Source organism: Sinocyclocheilus grahami, unplaced genomic scaffold, assembly GCF_001515645.1.
Source record: "Sinocyclocheilus grahami isolate Dianchi unplaced genomic scaffold, SAMN03320097.WGS_v1.1 scaffold329.1, whole genome shotgun sequence".
Classification (NCBI taxonomy): Eukaryota; Metazoa; Chordata; class Actinopteri; order Cypriniformes; family Cyprinidae; genus Sinocyclocheilus; species Sinocyclocheilus grahami.
Genome location: NW_015505508.1, coordinates 781,664 through 801,188, shown reverse-complemented (window position 1 = coordinate 801,188; position 19,525 = coordinate 781,664). Strand labels below are relative to the sequence as shown.

The 19,525-nt window shown below is 39.2% G+C and overlaps 3 protein-coding genes across 3 annotated transcripts; 2 read left to right on the top strand and 1 right to left on the bottom strand.

Annotated features, from left to right (window-relative positions):
• Positions 1-405: 405 nt before the first annotated feature.
• Positions 406-5,107, bottom strand: LOC107602542 (medium-chain specific acyl-CoA dehydrogenase, mitochondrial-like). The gene is made up of 12 exons (XM_016295069.1): positions 5,005-5,107; positions 4,353-4,458; positions 4,166-4,263; positions 3,091-3,160; positions 2,289-2,389; positions 2,076-2,156; positions 1,832-1,962; positions 1,654-1,762; positions 1,398-1,538; positions 1,218-1,313; positions 839-1,087; positions 406-754 (listed from the first exon to the last, which is right to left on the bottom strand). Exons 1-12 carry the CDS (start codon positions 5,017-5,019, stop codon positions 683-685), a joined length of 1,269 nt encoding a protein of 422 aa, XP_016150555.1. The 5' UTR covers positions 5,020-5,107; the 3' UTR covers positions 406-682.
• Positions 5,108-5,613: 506 nt separating this feature from the next.
• On the top strand, positions 5,614-15,154 carry hectd3 (HECT domain containing 3). Its single transcript, XM_016295068.1, has 21 exons — positions 5,614-6,264; positions 6,506-6,666; positions 8,580-8,672; positions 9,029-9,164; positions 9,265-9,386; positions 9,693-9,806; positions 10,933-11,015; positions 11,112-11,277; positions 11,359-11,440; positions 11,640-11,822; positions 12,409-12,461; positions 12,611-12,675; positions 12,766-12,869; positions 12,998-13,111; positions 13,204-13,293; positions 13,681-13,887; positions 14,007-14,136; positions 14,406-14,480; positions 14,577-14,658; positions 14,745-14,816; positions 14,930-15,154. The coding sequence occupies exons 1-21, from the start codon at positions 5,917-5,919 to the stop codon at positions 15,012-15,014; spliced, it is 2,565 nt and encodes an 854-aa protein (XP_016150554.1). The 5' UTR covers positions 5,614-5,916; the 3' UTR covers positions 15,015-15,154.
• Positions 15,155-16,060: 906 nt separating this feature from the next.
• Positions 16,061-19,359, top strand: rps8a (ribosomal protein S8a). The gene is made up of 6 exons (XM_016295071.1): positions 16,061-16,155; positions 17,140-17,246; positions 17,472-17,571; positions 17,778-17,953; positions 18,885-19,014; positions 19,199-19,359. The coding sequence occupies exons 1-6, from the start codon at positions 16,152-16,154 to the stop codon at positions 19,306-19,308; spliced, it is 627 nt and encodes a 208-aa protein (XP_016150557.1). The 5' UTR covers positions 16,061-16,151; the 3' UTR covers positions 19,309-19,359.
• Positions 19,360-19,525: the final 166 nt, after the last annotated feature.

Sequence of the window (19,525 nt, the reverse complement as noted above, 5' to 3'; positions counted from 1 at the left end):
ACTCAGTATGAACTAATTACTGTAGTTTGGGACCAAACATTGCTTCAGTTATTAATAAACATATATTTACCATAAATTAAATAATATTTGTTTGTGTATTATTTTTCAGTAACTGTGTAGTTGAATGGTTGAGCTTGACAAATGCAGTTAACATTACAATTTGTGAAAAAATGTTAAGTGATTACAATGATACAAGTACTTGTCTACCCAACATTGTGTAGGTCCAAATGAAGTTACTTAGATTTTTTTTGTATTGGGGGAAATCATGAAGTCACAGGGTTGCACTCAAAATGTAGGACAACTCTAAATATTACATTTTGTAGGGTAATTAAAATTCATTAATAACATTTTGAAAGTGTGGTATAGATATTTGGGCAAGAAAATGACAGATGTTTTCAAAACAGATTATTTATTTTTATTTTGAGGACTTCAGTTACAAAAAGAATATGACGAAGTGCTGTGCAACTATTTTACTGTTCAGCTTAACATTTGATCAACTTAGTTGTTCAACACAAAGACGGCAAGGCATGCTGATATGACATAAGGCAACTGGATCTCTGTGTAGGCAATTCTGTGTCTGTGAGATACAATCCTGAGATCTATTGATCAAAAGCATCAACATGTACAAAATACGCTCAAACAAACAATTGGCTTATGGCATGGAAGTCCTGGGTTTACAGGTTCACTGTTTGAATTTCCCAAGGTGTTCTCTTGAGATGATGAGCCTTTGGATTTGCGCAGTCCCTTCATAAATCTGTGGATGCAGACAATAAGACATTAGACACATTTTAGCATCTTTACCAATTCATATAAACAAGGTTGGGTCTACAATCCTTACCTGGTAAATCTTAGCGTCTCTCATCAGCTTCTCCACAGGATATTCACTATTGAAACCATTCCCACCAAAGATCTGGACAGCATCAGTGGCACACTGGTTTGCAATGTCTCCAGCAAAGGCCTTGGCAATCGAGGCATAGTAGGTGTTCCTGCGGCCCTGATCCACTTCCCAGGCTGCTCTCTGATAGGCCATCCTGGCAAGCTCCACTTTCATGGCCATTTCAGCCAGAAGGAATGACACTGCCTGGTGCTGGGGATCAGAAAACAAACGCAGCTTATTCATTAATTACGTGAGTAGATTTATTTTAGAATTTACTGTCTTACTAACTTCATGGTATCAGTTTGGGTTGTCAAACATGTCTACTGAAACAGACACCTACCTCAGCAATAAACTTGCCAAAACTCTTTCTCTCCAAAGCATACTTCGTGGCCTCTTCCAGTGCTCTCTGTGCAAGTCCTGTGGCACCTGCAGCCACCTGAAAAACATCAAGAGATGGTTGACATGACACAGTTAGACAACTGCAATTTGTTAGCAATAATAACTGCAAAAGAACACTTACTGGTGGTCTGGTCTTGTCAAATGCACCCATGGCAATCTTGAAGCCAGCTCCTTCTCCAATCAATACATTCTCCTTCGGGATTCTTACATCCTCAAACGTGATGCCCCTGGTGTCTGAGCATCTCTGGCCCATGTTCAATTCCTGGTGAACAGAAGAATGTAGACATAAGCAAATAGTGCAGAATCTCATAGTATTATTAATATAGTGTATAAGTATTGTCTGAATGCATCAGACTGCAGTTGTCAGCAGCTTGTACCTTTCTGCCTGGCTGGACTCCTGGGGTGTCAGCTTCAACAATGAAGCCTGTGAAAGCCTTGCTAGCAGGGCATTTGGGATCGGGATCTGTGCGGGCCAGCAGGAAGTACCTATAACAAACAGAAGGGTTTATAATGAATCCAAAACACAGTTATGAATTACTGAAGTAGTTTACCTACCAGTTTGCTTTTCCTCCATTGGTGATCCACATTTTCTGACCATTGACCACATACTCGTCTCCTTTCTTAACAGCCCGGGTCTTTATCCCAGCCACATCAGAGCCTGCTTCCGGCTCGGTCACACAGTACGCCTGTCGACAAAGTAACATATTGATAAGCAAAAGCGTGTGCTCATGTATTGCTATGGGAATGCTATATAAAATCATAAAAATATGGATGATTAGAAAAACAATGACACACTTACACACATTAGTGGTTCTTCTGCCATTCTGCCCAAATATTTCTTCTTCTGGGCATCATTACCAGCAATAATGACAGGCATTTGCTGCATGGAAAAACCACATTAAAATGTAACTTATAACAATGAGTTCTGGCATAAGTCCTATGCACAAATGACCATTTAATTTAAATATTAAATGAAGCCTACTTGAAAATCTGTTCATAAAACTCCACTTACTCCCAGAGAGTTTGCCTCAATGGCTGTCTGTACTCCAGTGCAGCCAAAGGCCAGTTCCTCTGTGATGAGACAGGCATCAAATATGCCCAGACCCATTCCACCTGGAACATATGGCAATATCCAACATGGTCAGAATTAAAGGAATACAAAAACCTTACAAAGCCTTAGTGAGGCCAAACCCCTTCACAAAAGAAGAAAGCTGTCGTGTTTACAACTATGACAATGAGCGCTTGTCAGGATCAATTAAAAGCTGAACTTTCAAAGGTATGTGAAGTTCACAGCATAGACTCTTGATGACTGAAGACGACATTCTTGAATAAATGACTGGTTGCACGCCGGTCTGGTACCATAAGGATATCTACTTTACATTTTCACGCCCCTGAACATGACTTTTAACAGAAAGAACTGTTATTACTTTACATGCCAGTCAGATTGCCTTTTGGCAGCCCTTGGCCAATGAAAACGGCAATGGAGTTCAGACCTTCTGCGATCAGTCTGAAGGTCTAGCTTTGCGAGACTAGACACTGCCAAGCTCTAAAATGACATAAAAAGCACCATAAAAGGGTTTCACATGACTTTTGTGCTACATTTCAGCTCATAACATCCTAAATGTCAGTCTGTTCCCAAGCTTTCATATGGTTTCCGATATGATTTTGTAGTCAGATATGGACTACATTTATGGTGCTTTTATGGTATAATTGCATAGAAACAAGCAATCATTAGTACATTATTCAAATGTCTCCTTTTATGTTTCACAAAAGAAAGTAAATCATACAGGTTTTATAGTCTTTAAAGTACCTACCAAAGTCCTCTGGAATGTGTCCATTTATTAGACCCAACTCCCATGCTCTCTTAATGAGAGGAAATGGATACTGCAAGGAGGAAATCAGAGATTATTTTTATTATTATTCAGTGTTTCCCCTAGGTTTACGGCTTTGGGGGTTCCTTTTTTTTCTAGACTCCTTATTAATGCTTAAATTAAATTGTATTAATCAAAAAGCATGTCGCATTAATTAAAATCATGAAACAAACAATTTAACATCAATTTATTAAAAGTTTCACAAAAATGTTTAGGGCCCTATGAAATGTTTTATTTTTTCCAACCTTATGTTTTATTGTTACCAAATTCTGATTTAGTATGTCTAATTATTTGAAAGCATAAAAACAAGTTTCATTTATTCTTACAATAGCCTTATGATTTTTTGCTCAGAAATTCTGTGTTGTGTATTTACATTTTTAAGGCATAAAATATTAATTTAATATATCTTTTAAGTAATGAAAATTAAACTAATTTTATTTTTTGGAAAATAAAGGGTCATTTAATATTGCAATTAAAACATTGAAGAAATATTGTACGATTATTCCTTAAAAATAAGGTTTTAATAATTTTAGTAGTAGTAGTAGCAGCCTGTTACGTACATTCTACTCAACAATAGTAATATATTTCTGCCGCAATGCCTTCAAGTTAAACCTAACTTTTATTTTGACGGGTTGCCGTGACTGAATACCTTTACATTTCTGTGCGTGTATGACATGAGGATAGTATTACTCAAATGAAACTCCTCATTTAGTGAGATGGTAGATGCTAAAATCACCGGAAACGTCACGCGCGCTTCAGTACAAGTGGTAAACAAAACCGCACGTCTGCACCATTCATTAACACAGAGACACGAATAATTCATATTTAAATAGTCGTTTCGAGGCTTAATATTTACAAATACTATAGGAGTGGGAGTGTGCTCACTTGTTGGGCAGGCCGCCCCCCTAATATAATGGCAGGGGAAACACTCTTATTTATTTATTATTATTATTAATTTTTTGCAAATCTAAAAATATGTAAATGCAAAATGGTGGACATGTGGATTTAGATAACCTACTTCACCACTTCTGTCATATGACGGGGCAGCTGGGACAATCTCCTCCCGTGCAAACTTTCTTGCCACCTCCTGGAACTCTTTCTGCTGGTCAGTTAGTTCTGTTAAATTGAGGAATAGTGTGTTGGGATGGTGTAACAATGCCTTGGTATTTTTGAAAACACAGTGAGCAGAGGATGATTATACATACCAAAGCTGAAGCCTCCATGAGCTTCTCTCAAGGCAGCTGCTCTGGCACTTGCTTGAGGGCCCGTACTCTGAAACCTGCGTCCAGCCTGAAAACCTGCCCTCAAAACCTGTTGGACAATGATTAAATACAGAGCATTACCCATTTCTGCACTGACAGAACAGTTTTAAAGATTTACCACAGTGCAGATAAAGTCTCTACAGCCATCAACGAAATGTTTCAAATGATAGACAAACTAACCTATTTACAAGATTATTGCACCTAATCACTTTTATTTTATTTTATTGTACAAAGTAAAAATAATAACAACGCATAACGAATGAGTATGTTACAGTATATTTATACACAGTATGACAAGATGAGGTTACGCACTTTTGTTTATAGGCAGGGTTACAAAAGTCAAAGTGAATCTACGAGCAGGGGAAGAGCTAAAACTTTCTCAACTTCACCAGTTAACTCATCACATTTAGAAAAACGACATAATCCCAGATGCAATGATTTTCTCACTAATGCGTCTAGACTAGCTGTGGGAATTCAGCTAATCTAACTACCTAGCGCTAGGCTAGCTATCTCTTAATATGACTTGAATAAAAATGGCAAGTATGTGCAAAATAAAAACCGTTTAACAATTACGTCAATAGAAATGCGTATTTACCTTATTAAAAATCATCGTTATTTCTCAGTGTCAATGCTCAGATCCTGCAATGCCCTTACAACGTTCACCTCACCGTAAACATGAAGTGCCAACCAATCATCGGCCTCTGTTTTATCACGTGATTAAGTACCGTCGCTCTAGTGACTTTTGTCCTACTTTTATTATATAACCTCAACGATGATAAAAATATTTCACATGGTTATCCACATTTGTTGAAAAAACATCAAGAACATTAGTCAAATTGAAGAAAATCATCTCCTTAATAGAAGTATTAATATTTTGTATAAAAAAAACTCTTGCTTTCTGTTTTGCATTAAACAGCCCACTGGATAGAAATTATTAATTAATTCAAAGAGTATACTACTTTAGTAATGCTATCAATTAATTAATTGACAAAACCAAAATATGTAGGCTTATGAGGGCTTGAAAAGTCTAAGGCCCCATCGAATATTAATTATTTTAATAATCCTAATACTTATGTAAAAGGTAGGATTTTTGAAAAGAAACATCATGACAAACGAAAATACCAAATACTAAGAAATTAAAAATATAATATGTATATTAGTGTATAATATGTAAATAACAGGCAGTGTATCCAGGAACGTTAGGGGGAATGATTGAGTAAACACACATGGGCGGATCTTCCGCCCTTTAGACCTGTGGAGCTCCATAGCTGTCTTGACAGATGCCAGTATCCGTGAGAAAACTCTGGCGGGAGTAACAATGCTCAACTGTATCTAGACTTTTGTCGTACGGTTCGCTTATTACATCGGATCTCAGAAAAAACGGCCAAACCGGGAAATAAAAGGAAAGCATATGTGAGTGTAATGCTCGCTGACGGCCAAGCCGCTCAGTGTTGGTGTTGACACATCCTCAGCTAGCTCTCCGGCTAGCGCACTCAGACTTGAGGAGATGTCTCCGGACGACAACCCTCACACACTCCTGGGAAGAATACGGTTTTTAAACAAGTGCATTGAATGTTTCCGAAAAAGTGAGCCTTTGCCGGAGTCCCTGTGTTACGTACCGAAAGAGGTTTGCTACAAAATCTGCAAGGATTCGTCGTCGGGCTCCGCTTCCGCGTCCTCTTCAACAACTGGCAACTCGGGTGGCAAGAGTGTGGTGTCGGTGTGGGAAGGCCCACATCAGGCTCCACACAAGAAATTATGCAAGTGTAACATCGAGCCTAAAAAAGGGACGTGTATACGGACAACAGGGGAGGAGTACTGCAACAGCCATGGTCTGTGGGTCAAAATAAGCAAGGTATGCATTATTTGAATGAGATGTTGTCGAGAACTGGTGTCGGAAGGTGTTTTTGGATTGATCTGCTGAGTCATTATTGCTATCAGAATACAGGGGACTTCCTGGTCCGTGACGTCACGGCAGTAATGTGTTGGTGTGGCTCTCAGAATGATCCACTCTTCCGATCAATGGGCATTCAAATGCGAGGCAGCCTATTTTGTTTTGTTTGTCTGTGATTGTCTGACTCCTCTGTCCATCACAGGAGCAGCTGGAGGAGTATCGTGCTGGTCTGGACATAGAGGAGGGCTGGATACTGGTGTGTAAACACACAGAAGGTGGAGACAGGCTTGTGCCAGTGGAATCTCCTGACACTATCAGCCGACAACAGCAGCTGTTTGGATATGACCACAAGCCTTGTAGCAGGTTTGTGTCACCCTCGGCCAACATTCTCTAATTCACTGATCCATGATGTACATACTTAATTTCATTGAATCATAAAATTGTGAGTAAAATGCGAGAAAAACGTTCAAAAATCTGTGGTCAGTATTTTTTTAAAAGGGGTCATATGATGCGATTTCAATTTTTCCTTTCTCTTTGGAGTGTTACAAGCTCTTGGTGCATAAAGAAGATCTGTAAAGTTGCAAAGACTAAAGTCTCGAATCCAAAGAGATATTCTTTATAAAAGTTAAGAGTCAGCCACGCCTACCTAAAACGGCTCGTTCTAACACGCCCCCACATATCTACCTCACTATGTGGGAAGATTTGTGTAACGCCACCCAAATGTTCACGCAAAGAAAGAAGGCATAACTTTTATTCTCGCTGTAGTATTGTTGTTGCCGCCGCCGCCATGTTGTGAAGGCGCTGTGTATTTCATTGTGAAAGCGAAACTACTTTGTTTGGCCTTTCAAAAGAGGATGATATCCGCTTCGTCATGCCTAGAGCTGATCCGTGCTGGTCGCTGAGGAAATACATAAACTTTGCGCTGTGGATCGCCGGATCGGCTTTCACCGTGGACGAAGTGGAGTCCAGCCCGGGGTCACCACATGTGGTTGCTGCAAGCCCTCTGGACGCTCCTTCGTCGAATCCGCCGACCGCCGCTCACTCTAGCCGCAGGCCTGAAAGCGAAACTACTTTGTTTGGTCTTCCAAAAGAGGACAGGACTACAAATCAGTGGTTAAGTTGTATTTACAACACTGTTCCAGAACAGTTCAACCCAAATATTCAGATGTTTGCAGCACATTTTATGGAGGACTGTTTCCTGATCCTGGTAGAGTAGACTACAATGCCGGCTGTTCTGACTCACAGACTGCAAGTACGTTTTTTTATATTAAAGAATTTGCCACTGATGATTCAAACGCGAGTTTTGAGCAGTGTAGAGTAGCGCTTGTTGTTTGTCATTTCTCTTGTCATTTTCTGTCACACGCTTGAGGTATTCAGCCAATCACAATGCACTGGATAGCTGGCCAATCAGAGCACACCTCGCTTTTCAGACCGATGAGCTTTTTAAAAATCGACGTGTTTCAGAAAGGTGGGGCATAGAGGAGAAACAATAATGTACAGTATGTGGAAAATAATGTGTTTTTTTTTTTTTACTTTAAACCGCATAAACACATTTCATTACATCAAATACACAACATAATGTTCTTTTTAGCAACATCATATGACCTCTTTAAAGAAATGAATACTTTCATTCAGCAAGGATTGAACAATTAATCAATAGTGGCATTAAAGACATTTCTGTTTTCAAATAAATGCTGTTCTTTTGAACTTTAATTAATCAAATGATCGTTTAAAAAAAGATAAGGATTTGCACAAAAATGTTAAACTGTTTTCCATAATAATAATAATAAGAAATGTGTCTTATATGCACAAAAATCTGCATATTCAGATGATTTCTGAAGGATCATGTGACACTGAAGACAAGAGAAAGGCTGATGAAAATTTAGCTTTTCCAACCCAGGAATAAATTACATTTTAAAATGGATAACAGCTGTCTTAAATTACAATAATACTGTTTTAATTGATTTTTGATTGATTAATGCAGCCCTGGTTAACATAAAATACTTTTCTAAAAAATATAAAATCCTACAGACCACAAATTTTTGAACTGTAGTATTTGCTTTAAAGTGAACAAAAAAAAGGTTTTGCGGTTTTAAGATAAAAATAAACTGCTATTAAAATTTAACTAGGCAGTCTGACATATTCAGCTTAATGTTTGAATTCACAGTCTGTGTGAAACATGTATATTAAAATATATTAAAGTTGATTGTAAATAGCTGTATCCTGACAATTCATTGGATGTTAAGTACCAACATTTTTCCTAAACTGCTTTGTAGGTGGGAGCAGGTGGTGGATGTGGAAAACTGCTTACACATGGGTGTCAAACCCAAGGTGGCAGAGCCGGACGAGGGCGCTGTTCGAAAGCTTAGGTGAGTGGATGCTTTGACACAAGAATTTAAAGGAAAATATTCTGCATGTTTGCATCACATGACTTGTATTTGGCGAACAAGAGTCTAATTAATATATTGTAATATTAATAAGCAGTTTTGTCAAAATATTTTGTTTCTAAGAAATAATAATAATAAAAGATTATTCCAAACTAAGATTTTCATTCGTCTTATGAGGCGTTTTTCTTCATAGTAGCAGAGGTGTATCTGACTCATTGCATGTGCAGAATGAATTGCATTTTTTAAATAAACGACTAGACCTTGAAAAATGAGCTTGATGTTATTGAGCCGGATCTGCCTAATCCTTTGATATACTGTATGCAAACTCTGTCTTCCAGGTATGTACCTCCTACGTGGACGTTTGAATGCGATGAGGACCTTGTACACTACTTCTATGACCACATTGGGAAAGAAGATGAAAACCTTGGCAGTGTGAAGCAATGCGTGACCAGCATTGATGTGTCTTCTAGTTCGGTATGTGAGGGCTTAGTATTATTCTACATTATAGTGAAGAGCAGAGAGCCGCGAACATATCAGGTGTTCAAGACTAGTAAGTGAGATTTTCTGTTTGAAGGAGGACCCCAGTGGGGGTGCAAGCTGCCTGACAGATGGAGACACTGAGACATTTTGGGAGAGTGATGGCATGCAAGGACAGCACTGGATCCGGCTGCACATGAAGAGAGGCACTGTGGTCAAGTAAGGAGAACTGATCTGCCAGTCATTGTAATTATCATGGACTTTGTTTACAATGCACTCAAATCCAATTTGGTTTTCAAATCCGACCTTTAGGACTGACTGTCTGCACTGTCATTCTGGAAGTGATGAAATCAGAACAATGTTTCTACGTCATTGTATGAAATCCAATCTGATCGTTCAGATTTTTGGGGGATTTCATACCATTTGATCTGTCTTTTGCTCATCAGATTACAGAAAACTAAATAGATTTGAGTCAGATTGAAAAAACTGATCATAAACAACATTAATTATTTTATTTTCCTTTAGCAAACTGATATTAACAGTGGACTCAACAGATGATAACTACATGCCCAAAAGAGTGACTGTTTATGGTGGAGAGGGAGACAATCTCAAGAAATACAGTGATGTAGCAATAGATGAGTATGTCATTTTTATTATTTAAAGCTTAAAGGGGTCATTGGATGCTACATGCACTTTTACAAGTTGTTTGAACTGAAATGTGTGTTGGCAGTGTGTGTACACAACCACCCTATAATGATAAAAATCCAGCCGTTATTTTTAATTTTTTTTATCTGGTTAAATGTTTTCCCCTTTCTTAAATCGAGCCGATCTCAGATGCCTGTCTGTGTGACGTCACACAGACAGGCCCCTCCCACGATAGTTTGAGTGACAGTAGTGTTTCAGCACAGACTGGACTGGTGTCTTACTTCAGACCCGCCCTGAGTGAGCTGTCATCAGTCCGCCATTGTTTCACCGCCAGAGCAGATGTAGACATGAATGACTCCTAAGCAATTGAGGTGTTCTGTTGTTGGATGTAATAATGAACATAGCAGCCGTCATTTACTCCCGACATCTGAGCCGCTGAACTCAAAGTGGATTACATTGTTTCTGAAGGGAATGCTCCTCCGATCTGCCTAAATGTGTCTATGTTCGTGCAAATCATTCATGATCCAGCCTCATTTACAGAAGAAGTGAGTATAATGTTTTGTAATGAATCTTTGCAAATCGCCTTCCCTAATAATGCGCTAATTAGCAAGTTTCACGATGACTAAACAGTCTAAAGTAAACAGTCTCTCTGAGAGCAGCTCGGAAGAGAGGGGCGGGTCAGCAGAGCTCGTTAACATTTAAAGGGAAATGCTACAAAAACGGCTTGATCTGAAAAGAGCTGTTTTTGACCGGGTAAAAAAAGGTGTTTTTACTCTACCATTGAGAGATATGTTACAGACTTTTCAATTAAGAATCATATCAACTTGTGGAAAATGGGCATCATATGACCCCTTTAACAAACTTTATTGGTGCAATTTTATTTAATTTTTTTTTGGAAAATGTTTTTCTTCTGAAATAAATGTCACTTTGATATTTTGTTATGTGATGTAATAAGATTCATGCATTTTTAAGTGTGGTTTAAAAGTCTAATTACTTTTTGGGGCCAATTACCATTTTATATGTATAAGTTGTAGTAGAAGTACAGTTTTCAAGTTATAAATATGTAAAGGTTATATAAGATTCTGAATATTGCAACAGCTTGGCTTTATTTCTGTCACAGCAACTTAATTGGAGAGGTTTGTGTTCTGGAGGACATGACATCACATTTGCCTGTTATAGAGATCAGAATCGAGGAATGCAGAGGTAAGATTCATCTGACATGACATGCGCGCTGTCATCTGAAAGAGAAAGTCATCTTGATTTATAATGTTTATTTTCTATAATTATATTTTGCTGTAGACGAGGGTATCGATGTACGGATCAGGGGTCTAAAGATCAAATCATCCTGCGAGCGTGACTTGGGCCTGAATGCAGATGTGTTCCAGTCTCCCAACTTAGTGCGCTACCCGAGGTTGGAGGGCACACTGCCTGATGTCCTCTATCACAGGGCACTGGTCATTCAGAGGTAACACCCAGCAATGTGTGACATAATAAGGTCTGTATGTGAGTTGTTGGCAGCTCTTAGTGTTGTTTTTTGTGTCTGTAGGTTCATCACACTCCTGGACAGTCTGTTGCCTCATATGGTGCCTGCATGGGACTACAGCCTTGGAACATTCAACCAGATCAAAGTTAGTACTCTTATCTATGGCAAATTTATCTTGTGCCATTCTCTACACCTTCAGTGAATAGCTTGTGTCTATGTGTACGTGTTGTCCTTCATCTTTCACATCAGTTACTTAAATTATCTAGGTGAAGTTTGTACTTTCTGCCCCAATTTGTGCCAAACTTTTTTTTTTCTGTTTCCTCAAACTCTGTGCTGCCCTTTAGGGCATAAAGCAGTTCCTGCTGTTGTCGAAGCGCCGCTCTGCCCTCATCACCCAGTGCCTGAAGGACTCTGAGACCAGTAAGCCTAACTTCATGCCCCGCCTTTACATCAACCGTCGCCTTGCCATGGAGCACCGTGACAATCCCACTCTGGACCCCACATGTAAAAACGCTGTCTTCACTCAGGTAGTCCACAAAACAAGTGTCAATATGTTTGCAGAATCCATTGTTCTGTGGTTGCGTCAAACACACTACCGTTCAAAAGTTGGTGTCACATACGTTTTTTTTTTTTAAGAAATGAAGGCTGCATTGTTCAGCAAGAACACATTAAATTGACAGTAAAGACATTTAAATATATTACAGTACATTTATATTTTAAATAAATGCTATTCTCTCTATTCATCACAGAATCCTGAAAAATGATTTCCACAAAAATATTAAGCAGCACAACGGTTTTCAACACTGATGATAATAAGAAATGTTTCTTGAGCACCAGATCAGCATATTAAAATGATTTCTGAAGGATCATGTGACACTGAAGACTGGAATAATGGCTGCTGAAAATTCAGCTTTGTCTTCACAGGAATAAATTACATTTGAAAATATTTTCAGTAAGATAACAGTTATTTTAAATTGTGATCATATTTCACAATATTGCTGTTTTTAACATAAATACAGCCTTGGTGAGCTTAAGACATTTTTAAAATCTTCTCGACCGACCACAAACATTTGAAGGGTAATGTACAGTGAATACTCTTCATTGTTTATGCAGGTGTATGAGGGTCTGAAGCCGTCTGACAAGTATGAAAAGACTCTGGACTACAGGTAGTCTTTTTTTAAATTGCAGAAGTTTTTTTTTTATTATTGTACTTAATCTTTTTAAATAGTCAAAATGCTCTATAACACACTAATTATGATTGTGAAACCATCATGTTGTTATGCTTTATACACAAATATTTTTCTCTTTTTTACAGGTGGCCAGCACGATATGACCAATGGTGGGAGTGTAAATTCATTGCAGAAGGCATCATCGATCAAGGTCATATAGAGATAAGCTTCCTCACACCCACAGTAATTCTCATGTCTGTAATAAAACACAGTATCCTCACCTGAGATTTCTGTCTTGTAGGTGGTGGTTTTCGAGACAGCCTGGCAGACATGTCTGAAGAACTTTGTCCCAGCTCATCAGAGTGCCCCATGCCACTTCCATTCTTCACACGAACTTCTAACCAGGTAACAACTAACTTGACATATGCACTGTCGTTTTCTTTCTATAGTCCATTGCATAGGAGTTGACTCTATTGTAACTGACGATGTAGTTATTAACTTATTATATAATGATTCAACTGTTTTTGGATCAGGGGGCTGGAGAGGCCAGAGACTTCTATGTGCCAAATCCTTCATGCCGAGAATTCCAAAAGTTTGAGTGGATTGGGCAACTAATGGGCGCAGCTCTTCGCGGAAAAGACTTTCTGGTCAGTGCTGGTCTTGTGGTGTAATTGCAGTGGGACCTTAGTGTTAACTGAACGTTCTGTAGAGAATGAGATTTCATAATATTTATCCTTAGGTTCTGGCTTTGCCAGGGCTGGTGTGGAAGCAGCTGATTGGAGAAGCGGTCAGCTGGACTAAAGACTTTCCTGCAGTAGATTCAGTGCTGGTAAGAAGTCCAAATATCTCTCCCTCAGTCTTACCTTTGCATCTTGGTGCTGACCACTCTTTTGCCACTAGTCAGTCGATTGAGCCTGTTTTTTTTTCTTCATTTTTGTCACCTAATGGAGTTTAGGTTCTTTGCCACTATCTTCTTTGGCTTGCTTAGTTGGGTTTTAAAAGACAATTATTATAGTTTTATTATCAATTTGACCGTACCGACACTGTAAGATGAGAACAAAACTTGAACTGAATTGAGCTGAATTATGACACTATTGTCTTCTGTAGAGCTGCTTTAAAGCTGAATCAAAATCATCTGTATTGAATAAAGCGCTATATAAATAAAGGTGAAAACATTCAGTGGAACTGATGAAACATGTTTGGTGTGATTCCTTAGGTGAAGTTGTTGGAGGCTATGGAGCATATGGACAAAGAGACGTTTGATTTTAAGTTCGGCCAGGAGCTTGTGTACACCACACCCCTGAGTGACGGCCGGCTGGTGGAGCTGATTCCAGGAGGCAGTGGAGTGGTGGTCCGATATGAAGACCGCATGGAGTTCATCCGCCTGGTACAGAAATCCAGACTAGAAGAGAGCAGAGAACAGGTAATACTACATTACAAAGTATATTAAAACATTCTTTTTGAGGATGTACTAAGCATATGTTTATTTTTCTTTCTTTTTTCGATCATTCCATAAAATTCTGTGCTGTTTCTGCACCATAGATTGCTGCCATGCAGGCAGGACTGGTGAAAGTGGTGCCGCAAGCTGTGCTTGATCTCCTGACATGGCAGGAAGTAGAGAAGAAAGTGTGTGGAGACCCAGAGATCACAGTGGAGGCCCTTAAACGCCTCAGTGAGTCATACAGCAGCTGACATGAGCATTAAATAATTGATATTCTCTGCTTCAGGCACTGAACCGAATAGTGGATGAAACTGAAAATATTACAGCTCTGTACAGCAGTCATTCTCAACTTATTTTACTTCAAGTCCCAAATTTAAATTGGATTTCAAGTGGCACATTACCAAAATAATTAGTTTTGCTAGAATTTTATGTCAATATTTGCTAATGTAATGCATGCACACTAATATGAAGTGTTAAAATATGTTTTTACTTTTTATCAGCACGCTATGAAGACTTGGAACAAACAGATGTCAGAGTGCAGTACTTATGGGAAGCCCTGATGAACTTTACCAATGGTTAGTAAGGATCCTTGGTGTACATGAAACAACTGTTTCTAGTAATTTGCAAAAGGAAGTATTTAATTTTCCCATGTTTGTTTACACTTTAACCAGAGGATCGCAGCAGGTTTTTGAGGTTTGTGACTGGCAGAAGTCGTCTTCCCGCTCCAATTTACATCTTCCCAGACAAACAAGGGTAGGTTATGGAGAAAAATAACACTGAGATCACATGCATTTAGGCAGTGGTCTAAATAAACATTAAACCGATGCGTTTTTATCTAGATCCGAAACCACAGATGCACTTCCTCAATCTTCCACATGTTCCAGCACCCTTTATCTACCCAAATACCCAAGGTGTGATTATGTAATATAATATATGTTTAAGCAATTGGTCTTTTCTAATGCATAATAACTCAAAATGTTGTCACCTTTTTTGACTGTATTGTAATGGTGTGTTTAATCCGCAGTGCTAAAGTTTGTGAAGAGAAGCTTCGCTATGCTGCATATAACTGTGTGGCCATCGATACAGACATGAGCCCTTGGGAGGAGTGACCTGATTTTACCATGTTTACAAATTTTACACACCGGGATTTTGGCATAAATGAACTGTAGCCTCCAGCACCGTGCACATGACCATGCCTACATTATTGCCAATTACATCTGTACAGTATAAATAAATGTTATAAACAGTACCTGGTTTGCAATTCTTTCAAGCTTATAGCAATAAAGTCTGAGAACACTCGGGACAATTTTTATTTAGCTAAGAATTAAATTAAATCAGCATATTAGAATGATTTCTGAAGTATCATGTGACACTGAAGACTGGGTAAAGATGCTGAAAATTCAGCTTTGCATCACAGAAATAAATGAAATTTTAAAGTATATTAAAATTTTGATCAAATAAATGCAGGCTTGATGCATGAACTTCAAGAACTCAATGATCCAACACCTGATCCAAAGGGCATCTTGTGCTTCAGTTCAGAAGTCAGTCAGAACAGTGTTTAAAGTAAAGCCAAGGGTTGTTGTTTTGGTGAGGTGAATGTTGTTTCTTCTAGGCTAGATATCAGTTAACTGACACATTGTCATGTAGGCTTCTTTTCTGAAAAGAACATTATTCAAGGGCTTGTTATGAGCAATAACAAAGATGAATTTCTGGTAAATATCCTTATTCTTTCTTATAGAAAAGCCCTGAAAGTGATAAAACAATGCAATAAAATGTTTTGCCATAATACGAGAATATGATTTACAAGAAAGGACCTGGCCCTTTTCTTTTTATGCACCTGATCCTACTGTTGCAAAAAGATATAATCTTGTTGCCAAGTTGTTTGTACAAACAAGAAATAATAAAACAAACAATTAATTTCGCAGATACTTAAATCGATTTACCCTATATATATACATATATATATATATATGTATACTTACTAAACTACATAGGACCTTGTGTGCGGCAAATTAGTGACTTAAATTCTTAAATATGTAGTATGGTAAAAATGAACGTTTTTATGAGTATAAAACACGGGGAAAGCTCGGGATTATAAACTATTAAACGCGTGGTGGCAGTCAAGTGTTTTCCCACTGAGCCCGAAGAACCACTCTCGCGATTTCTCCAGGTATTCTCGCGATATGTGGTTGCTTGAAACCCGCCCATGAGCCTTTGCGAGCTCTCTTTCTAGCCGGCGCCTGAGAATGGGTACGTGTTTTCAGATTCTGGTCGCTGGAACAATCCGTCTGCATCTATGCTGTCCGATGACGCTTTTAAAAAGAAACACTCATTGCTATATCACAAAGACATATTGCAAGCGATATAGTCGCAAATTGGACGATTCAATGCTTTATAAAACGTTTTTACGAGAAGAGATGGGGGAAGTGGCTGGAGACGTTGCTCAAGATGGCTGCGCGCATGGGGTACTATACTCACACACAGCGTTTAGAGCGCTAATGAGGCTGATAGTTGTACTCCGAGACGTGCACAATGCGGGTTTATTCGTAGATCAAGTATCTTGGTGGTTGAGAAGTATAATTTAAATGAGAAACGGGTCAGTGGGAGAGGCTAAACGGGTAGTGGATGCGTGTGTTAGCCACTGGAGGCTGCATGGCCAGCTAACGTGAGCTGAAAATTAGCCAGGGGTATTATATTAAATTTTTTAATGTTGGCTAACTATCGTTTGCTTCATATGTCTCGGCACAAACAGGGTTGCAACTAACTTAACCAACGTTTATTTGTGGAGGTCTGTGAAGTTAGAGCTAATAAGTTAGCTCTAAACTGTTAGCTTGTTGCTAATGTGAATCTTGAGGGCCCTTATTGCGTATCTGCTGTTTGACGCCACATACGCTGCTGTTAAAGGAAAACTTGCACAGAAATAGGAAAAATGTTGTGTACTCACCCTCATGTTCCAAATCTGTATGACTTTCTTCCATGGAACAAAAAAGTAGATTTTAGGCCAGACGACTGGGGGTTGTGTTCTATGGGGGAAATCGAACAGGTAACGTTGTGGAGCAAATCATATTTGGGTAAATTGTTGAAGCTTGAGTGTGCATGATGAATCCAATTGCGGAATCCGATTGTTCATGCGGATAAACCTTGGAGAACTGAACACTCAAGTAACTTTTGAGGTGGAAAGGAATGGTTTAATTTCACTCAGATTGGTTTCTAATTCATCTCTGTATCCTGAAGGTATCTCAAGGGACAACTGGCACAAACGCCGCAAGACTGGTGGCAAACGCAAGCCCGTCCACAAGAAAAGGAAATATGAGCTCGGGCGTCCTCCTGCAAACACCAAGGTAAATCTAACTTGAATGTGTTTTGCTATCATGTGTGTCTTTCAGACAATGTGGGTGATGAAAACACGTCCTTAGGTTGGTCTTTTTTGGCCGTTTTGGTCAAAACCTTTGACCTTCCAGTGTTGGGATTCGTCATAGTTACACTGACACATGGACAAGCTCTAAGTATTTCTTCATGGGCCTTTGTCACTTTATATAAACATACATTTGTATGACTCTCCATAGATTGGACCTCGCCGCATCCACACAGTAAGAGTCCGTGGTGGAAACAAGAAATACCGTGCCTTGAGGCTCGATGTGGGCAACTTCTCATGGGGCTCAGAATGTAAGTTTCTGATAAATGTTTTGTGCTGCTTATACAGGTGCAGCTTTCAGTGAAGATAATCTGTCCAGTTCTGCTACTGAATGTGCTTGATGGATATCATTGTTCTCTGAGAAAGACACGTTCAACCTGTTCTTTAATGCATTTGCTGAGCTTTTGTTGGATGTTTCATTATAGGTAGTTTTAATGTGGTTTTAACGACATTTCAGGCTGTACCCGCAAGACCAGGATCATTGATGTTGTCTACAACGCCTCTAACAATGAGCTGGTGAGAACCAAGACCCTGGTGAAGAACTGCATTGTCCTTGTGGATAGCACTCCTTACAGACAGTGGTATGAGTCTCACTACGCTCTTCCACTTGGCAGGAAAAAGGGTGCCAAGCTGGTAAGTACACCAAGGTAAATCTAACTTGAATGTGTTTTGCTATCATTATGTGTGTCTTACCGACAATGTGGGTGATGAAAACACGTCCTTAGGTTGGTCTTTTTTGGCCGTTTTGGTCAAAACCTTTGACCTTCCAGTGTTGGGATTCGTCATAGTTACACTGACACATGGACAAGCTCTAAGTATTTCTTCATGGGCCTTTGTCACTTTATATAAACATACATTTGTATGACTCTCCATAGATTGGACCTCGCCGCATCCACACAGTAAGAGTCCGTGGTGGAAACAAGAAATACCGTGCCTTGAGGCTCGATGTGGGCAACTTCTCATGGGGCTCAGAATGTAAGTTTCTGATAAATGTTTTGTGCTGCTTATACAGGTGCAGCTTTCAGTGAAGATAATCTGTCCAGTTCTGCTACTGAATGTGCTTGATGGATATCATTGTTCTCTGAGAAAGACACGTTCAACCTGTTCTTTAATGCATTTGCTGAGCTTTTGTTGGATGTTTCATTATAGGTAGTTTTAATGTGGTTTTAACGACATTTCAGGCTGTACCCGCAAGACCAGGATCATTGATGTTGTCTACAACGCCTCTAACAATGAGCTGGTGAGAACCAAGACCCTGGTGAAGAACTGCATTGTCCTTGTGGATAGCACTCCTTACAGACAGTGGTATGAGTCTCACTACGCTCTTCCACTTGGCAGGAAGAAGGGTGCCAAGCTGGTAAGTTAAATCAGTTTTCTTTATTAGAGTGTAGGGTGTTTTAATGATGGTCTTTCTTTGATGATAACATTGTCCAGTTCTGCTACTGAATGAAAGTGATGCAGTTTAAGACACTGAGGAAGGCTTGTAGCTTATAAACTCTCTCGATACCAAAAGCATGCACTGTAATCAGTATCTAGCTAATTCTCATTTGATTTGTCAATCTAGACTCCTGAGGAAGAGGACATCCTAAACAAGAAGAGGTCGAAAAAGGTCCAAAAGAAGTTTGATGAGCGCAGAAAGAAGAGCAAGATCAGTTCTCTGTTGGAGGAGCAGTTCCTGCAGGGGAAGCTTCTTGGTAAGTCGTGTTACACGGGGTCTTAATGTGACGTTGATGTGATCGTGATGAAACTTTAACCAGTTCTGCTACTGACACAACAGTGCTGAAGTCATACCATTTCTGATAACCACTGAAATGCTGCCTGCAGCTCCACTGCCCTTCAGTTTAAGTGTTTAATCTATGGTTTTGTGTTTTTCCTCAGCCTGCATTGCCTCGAGACCAGGACAGTGTGGCAGGGCTGATGGCTACGTCCTTGAGGGCAAAGAACTGGAGTTCTACCTGAGGAAGATTAAAGCCAAGAAAGGCAAATAAATGTAGAGCTCTTTTTGATATGACCATTAAAGAATATACCCCAACTCGTCACGTTGCTGCTGCTGTTCTCATTTTATACAAGTGTTGCCAAAGCTTTTGATTAGAAAGTTGGCTTAGCCAACAAGTGACATCTTTCAACAATTGTTTCTGGTGTGCGCTGATGTTGCAGTGAGTCCTTTTTCCATACACATTTTATTGGAAGGAGGATTTGAGAAAG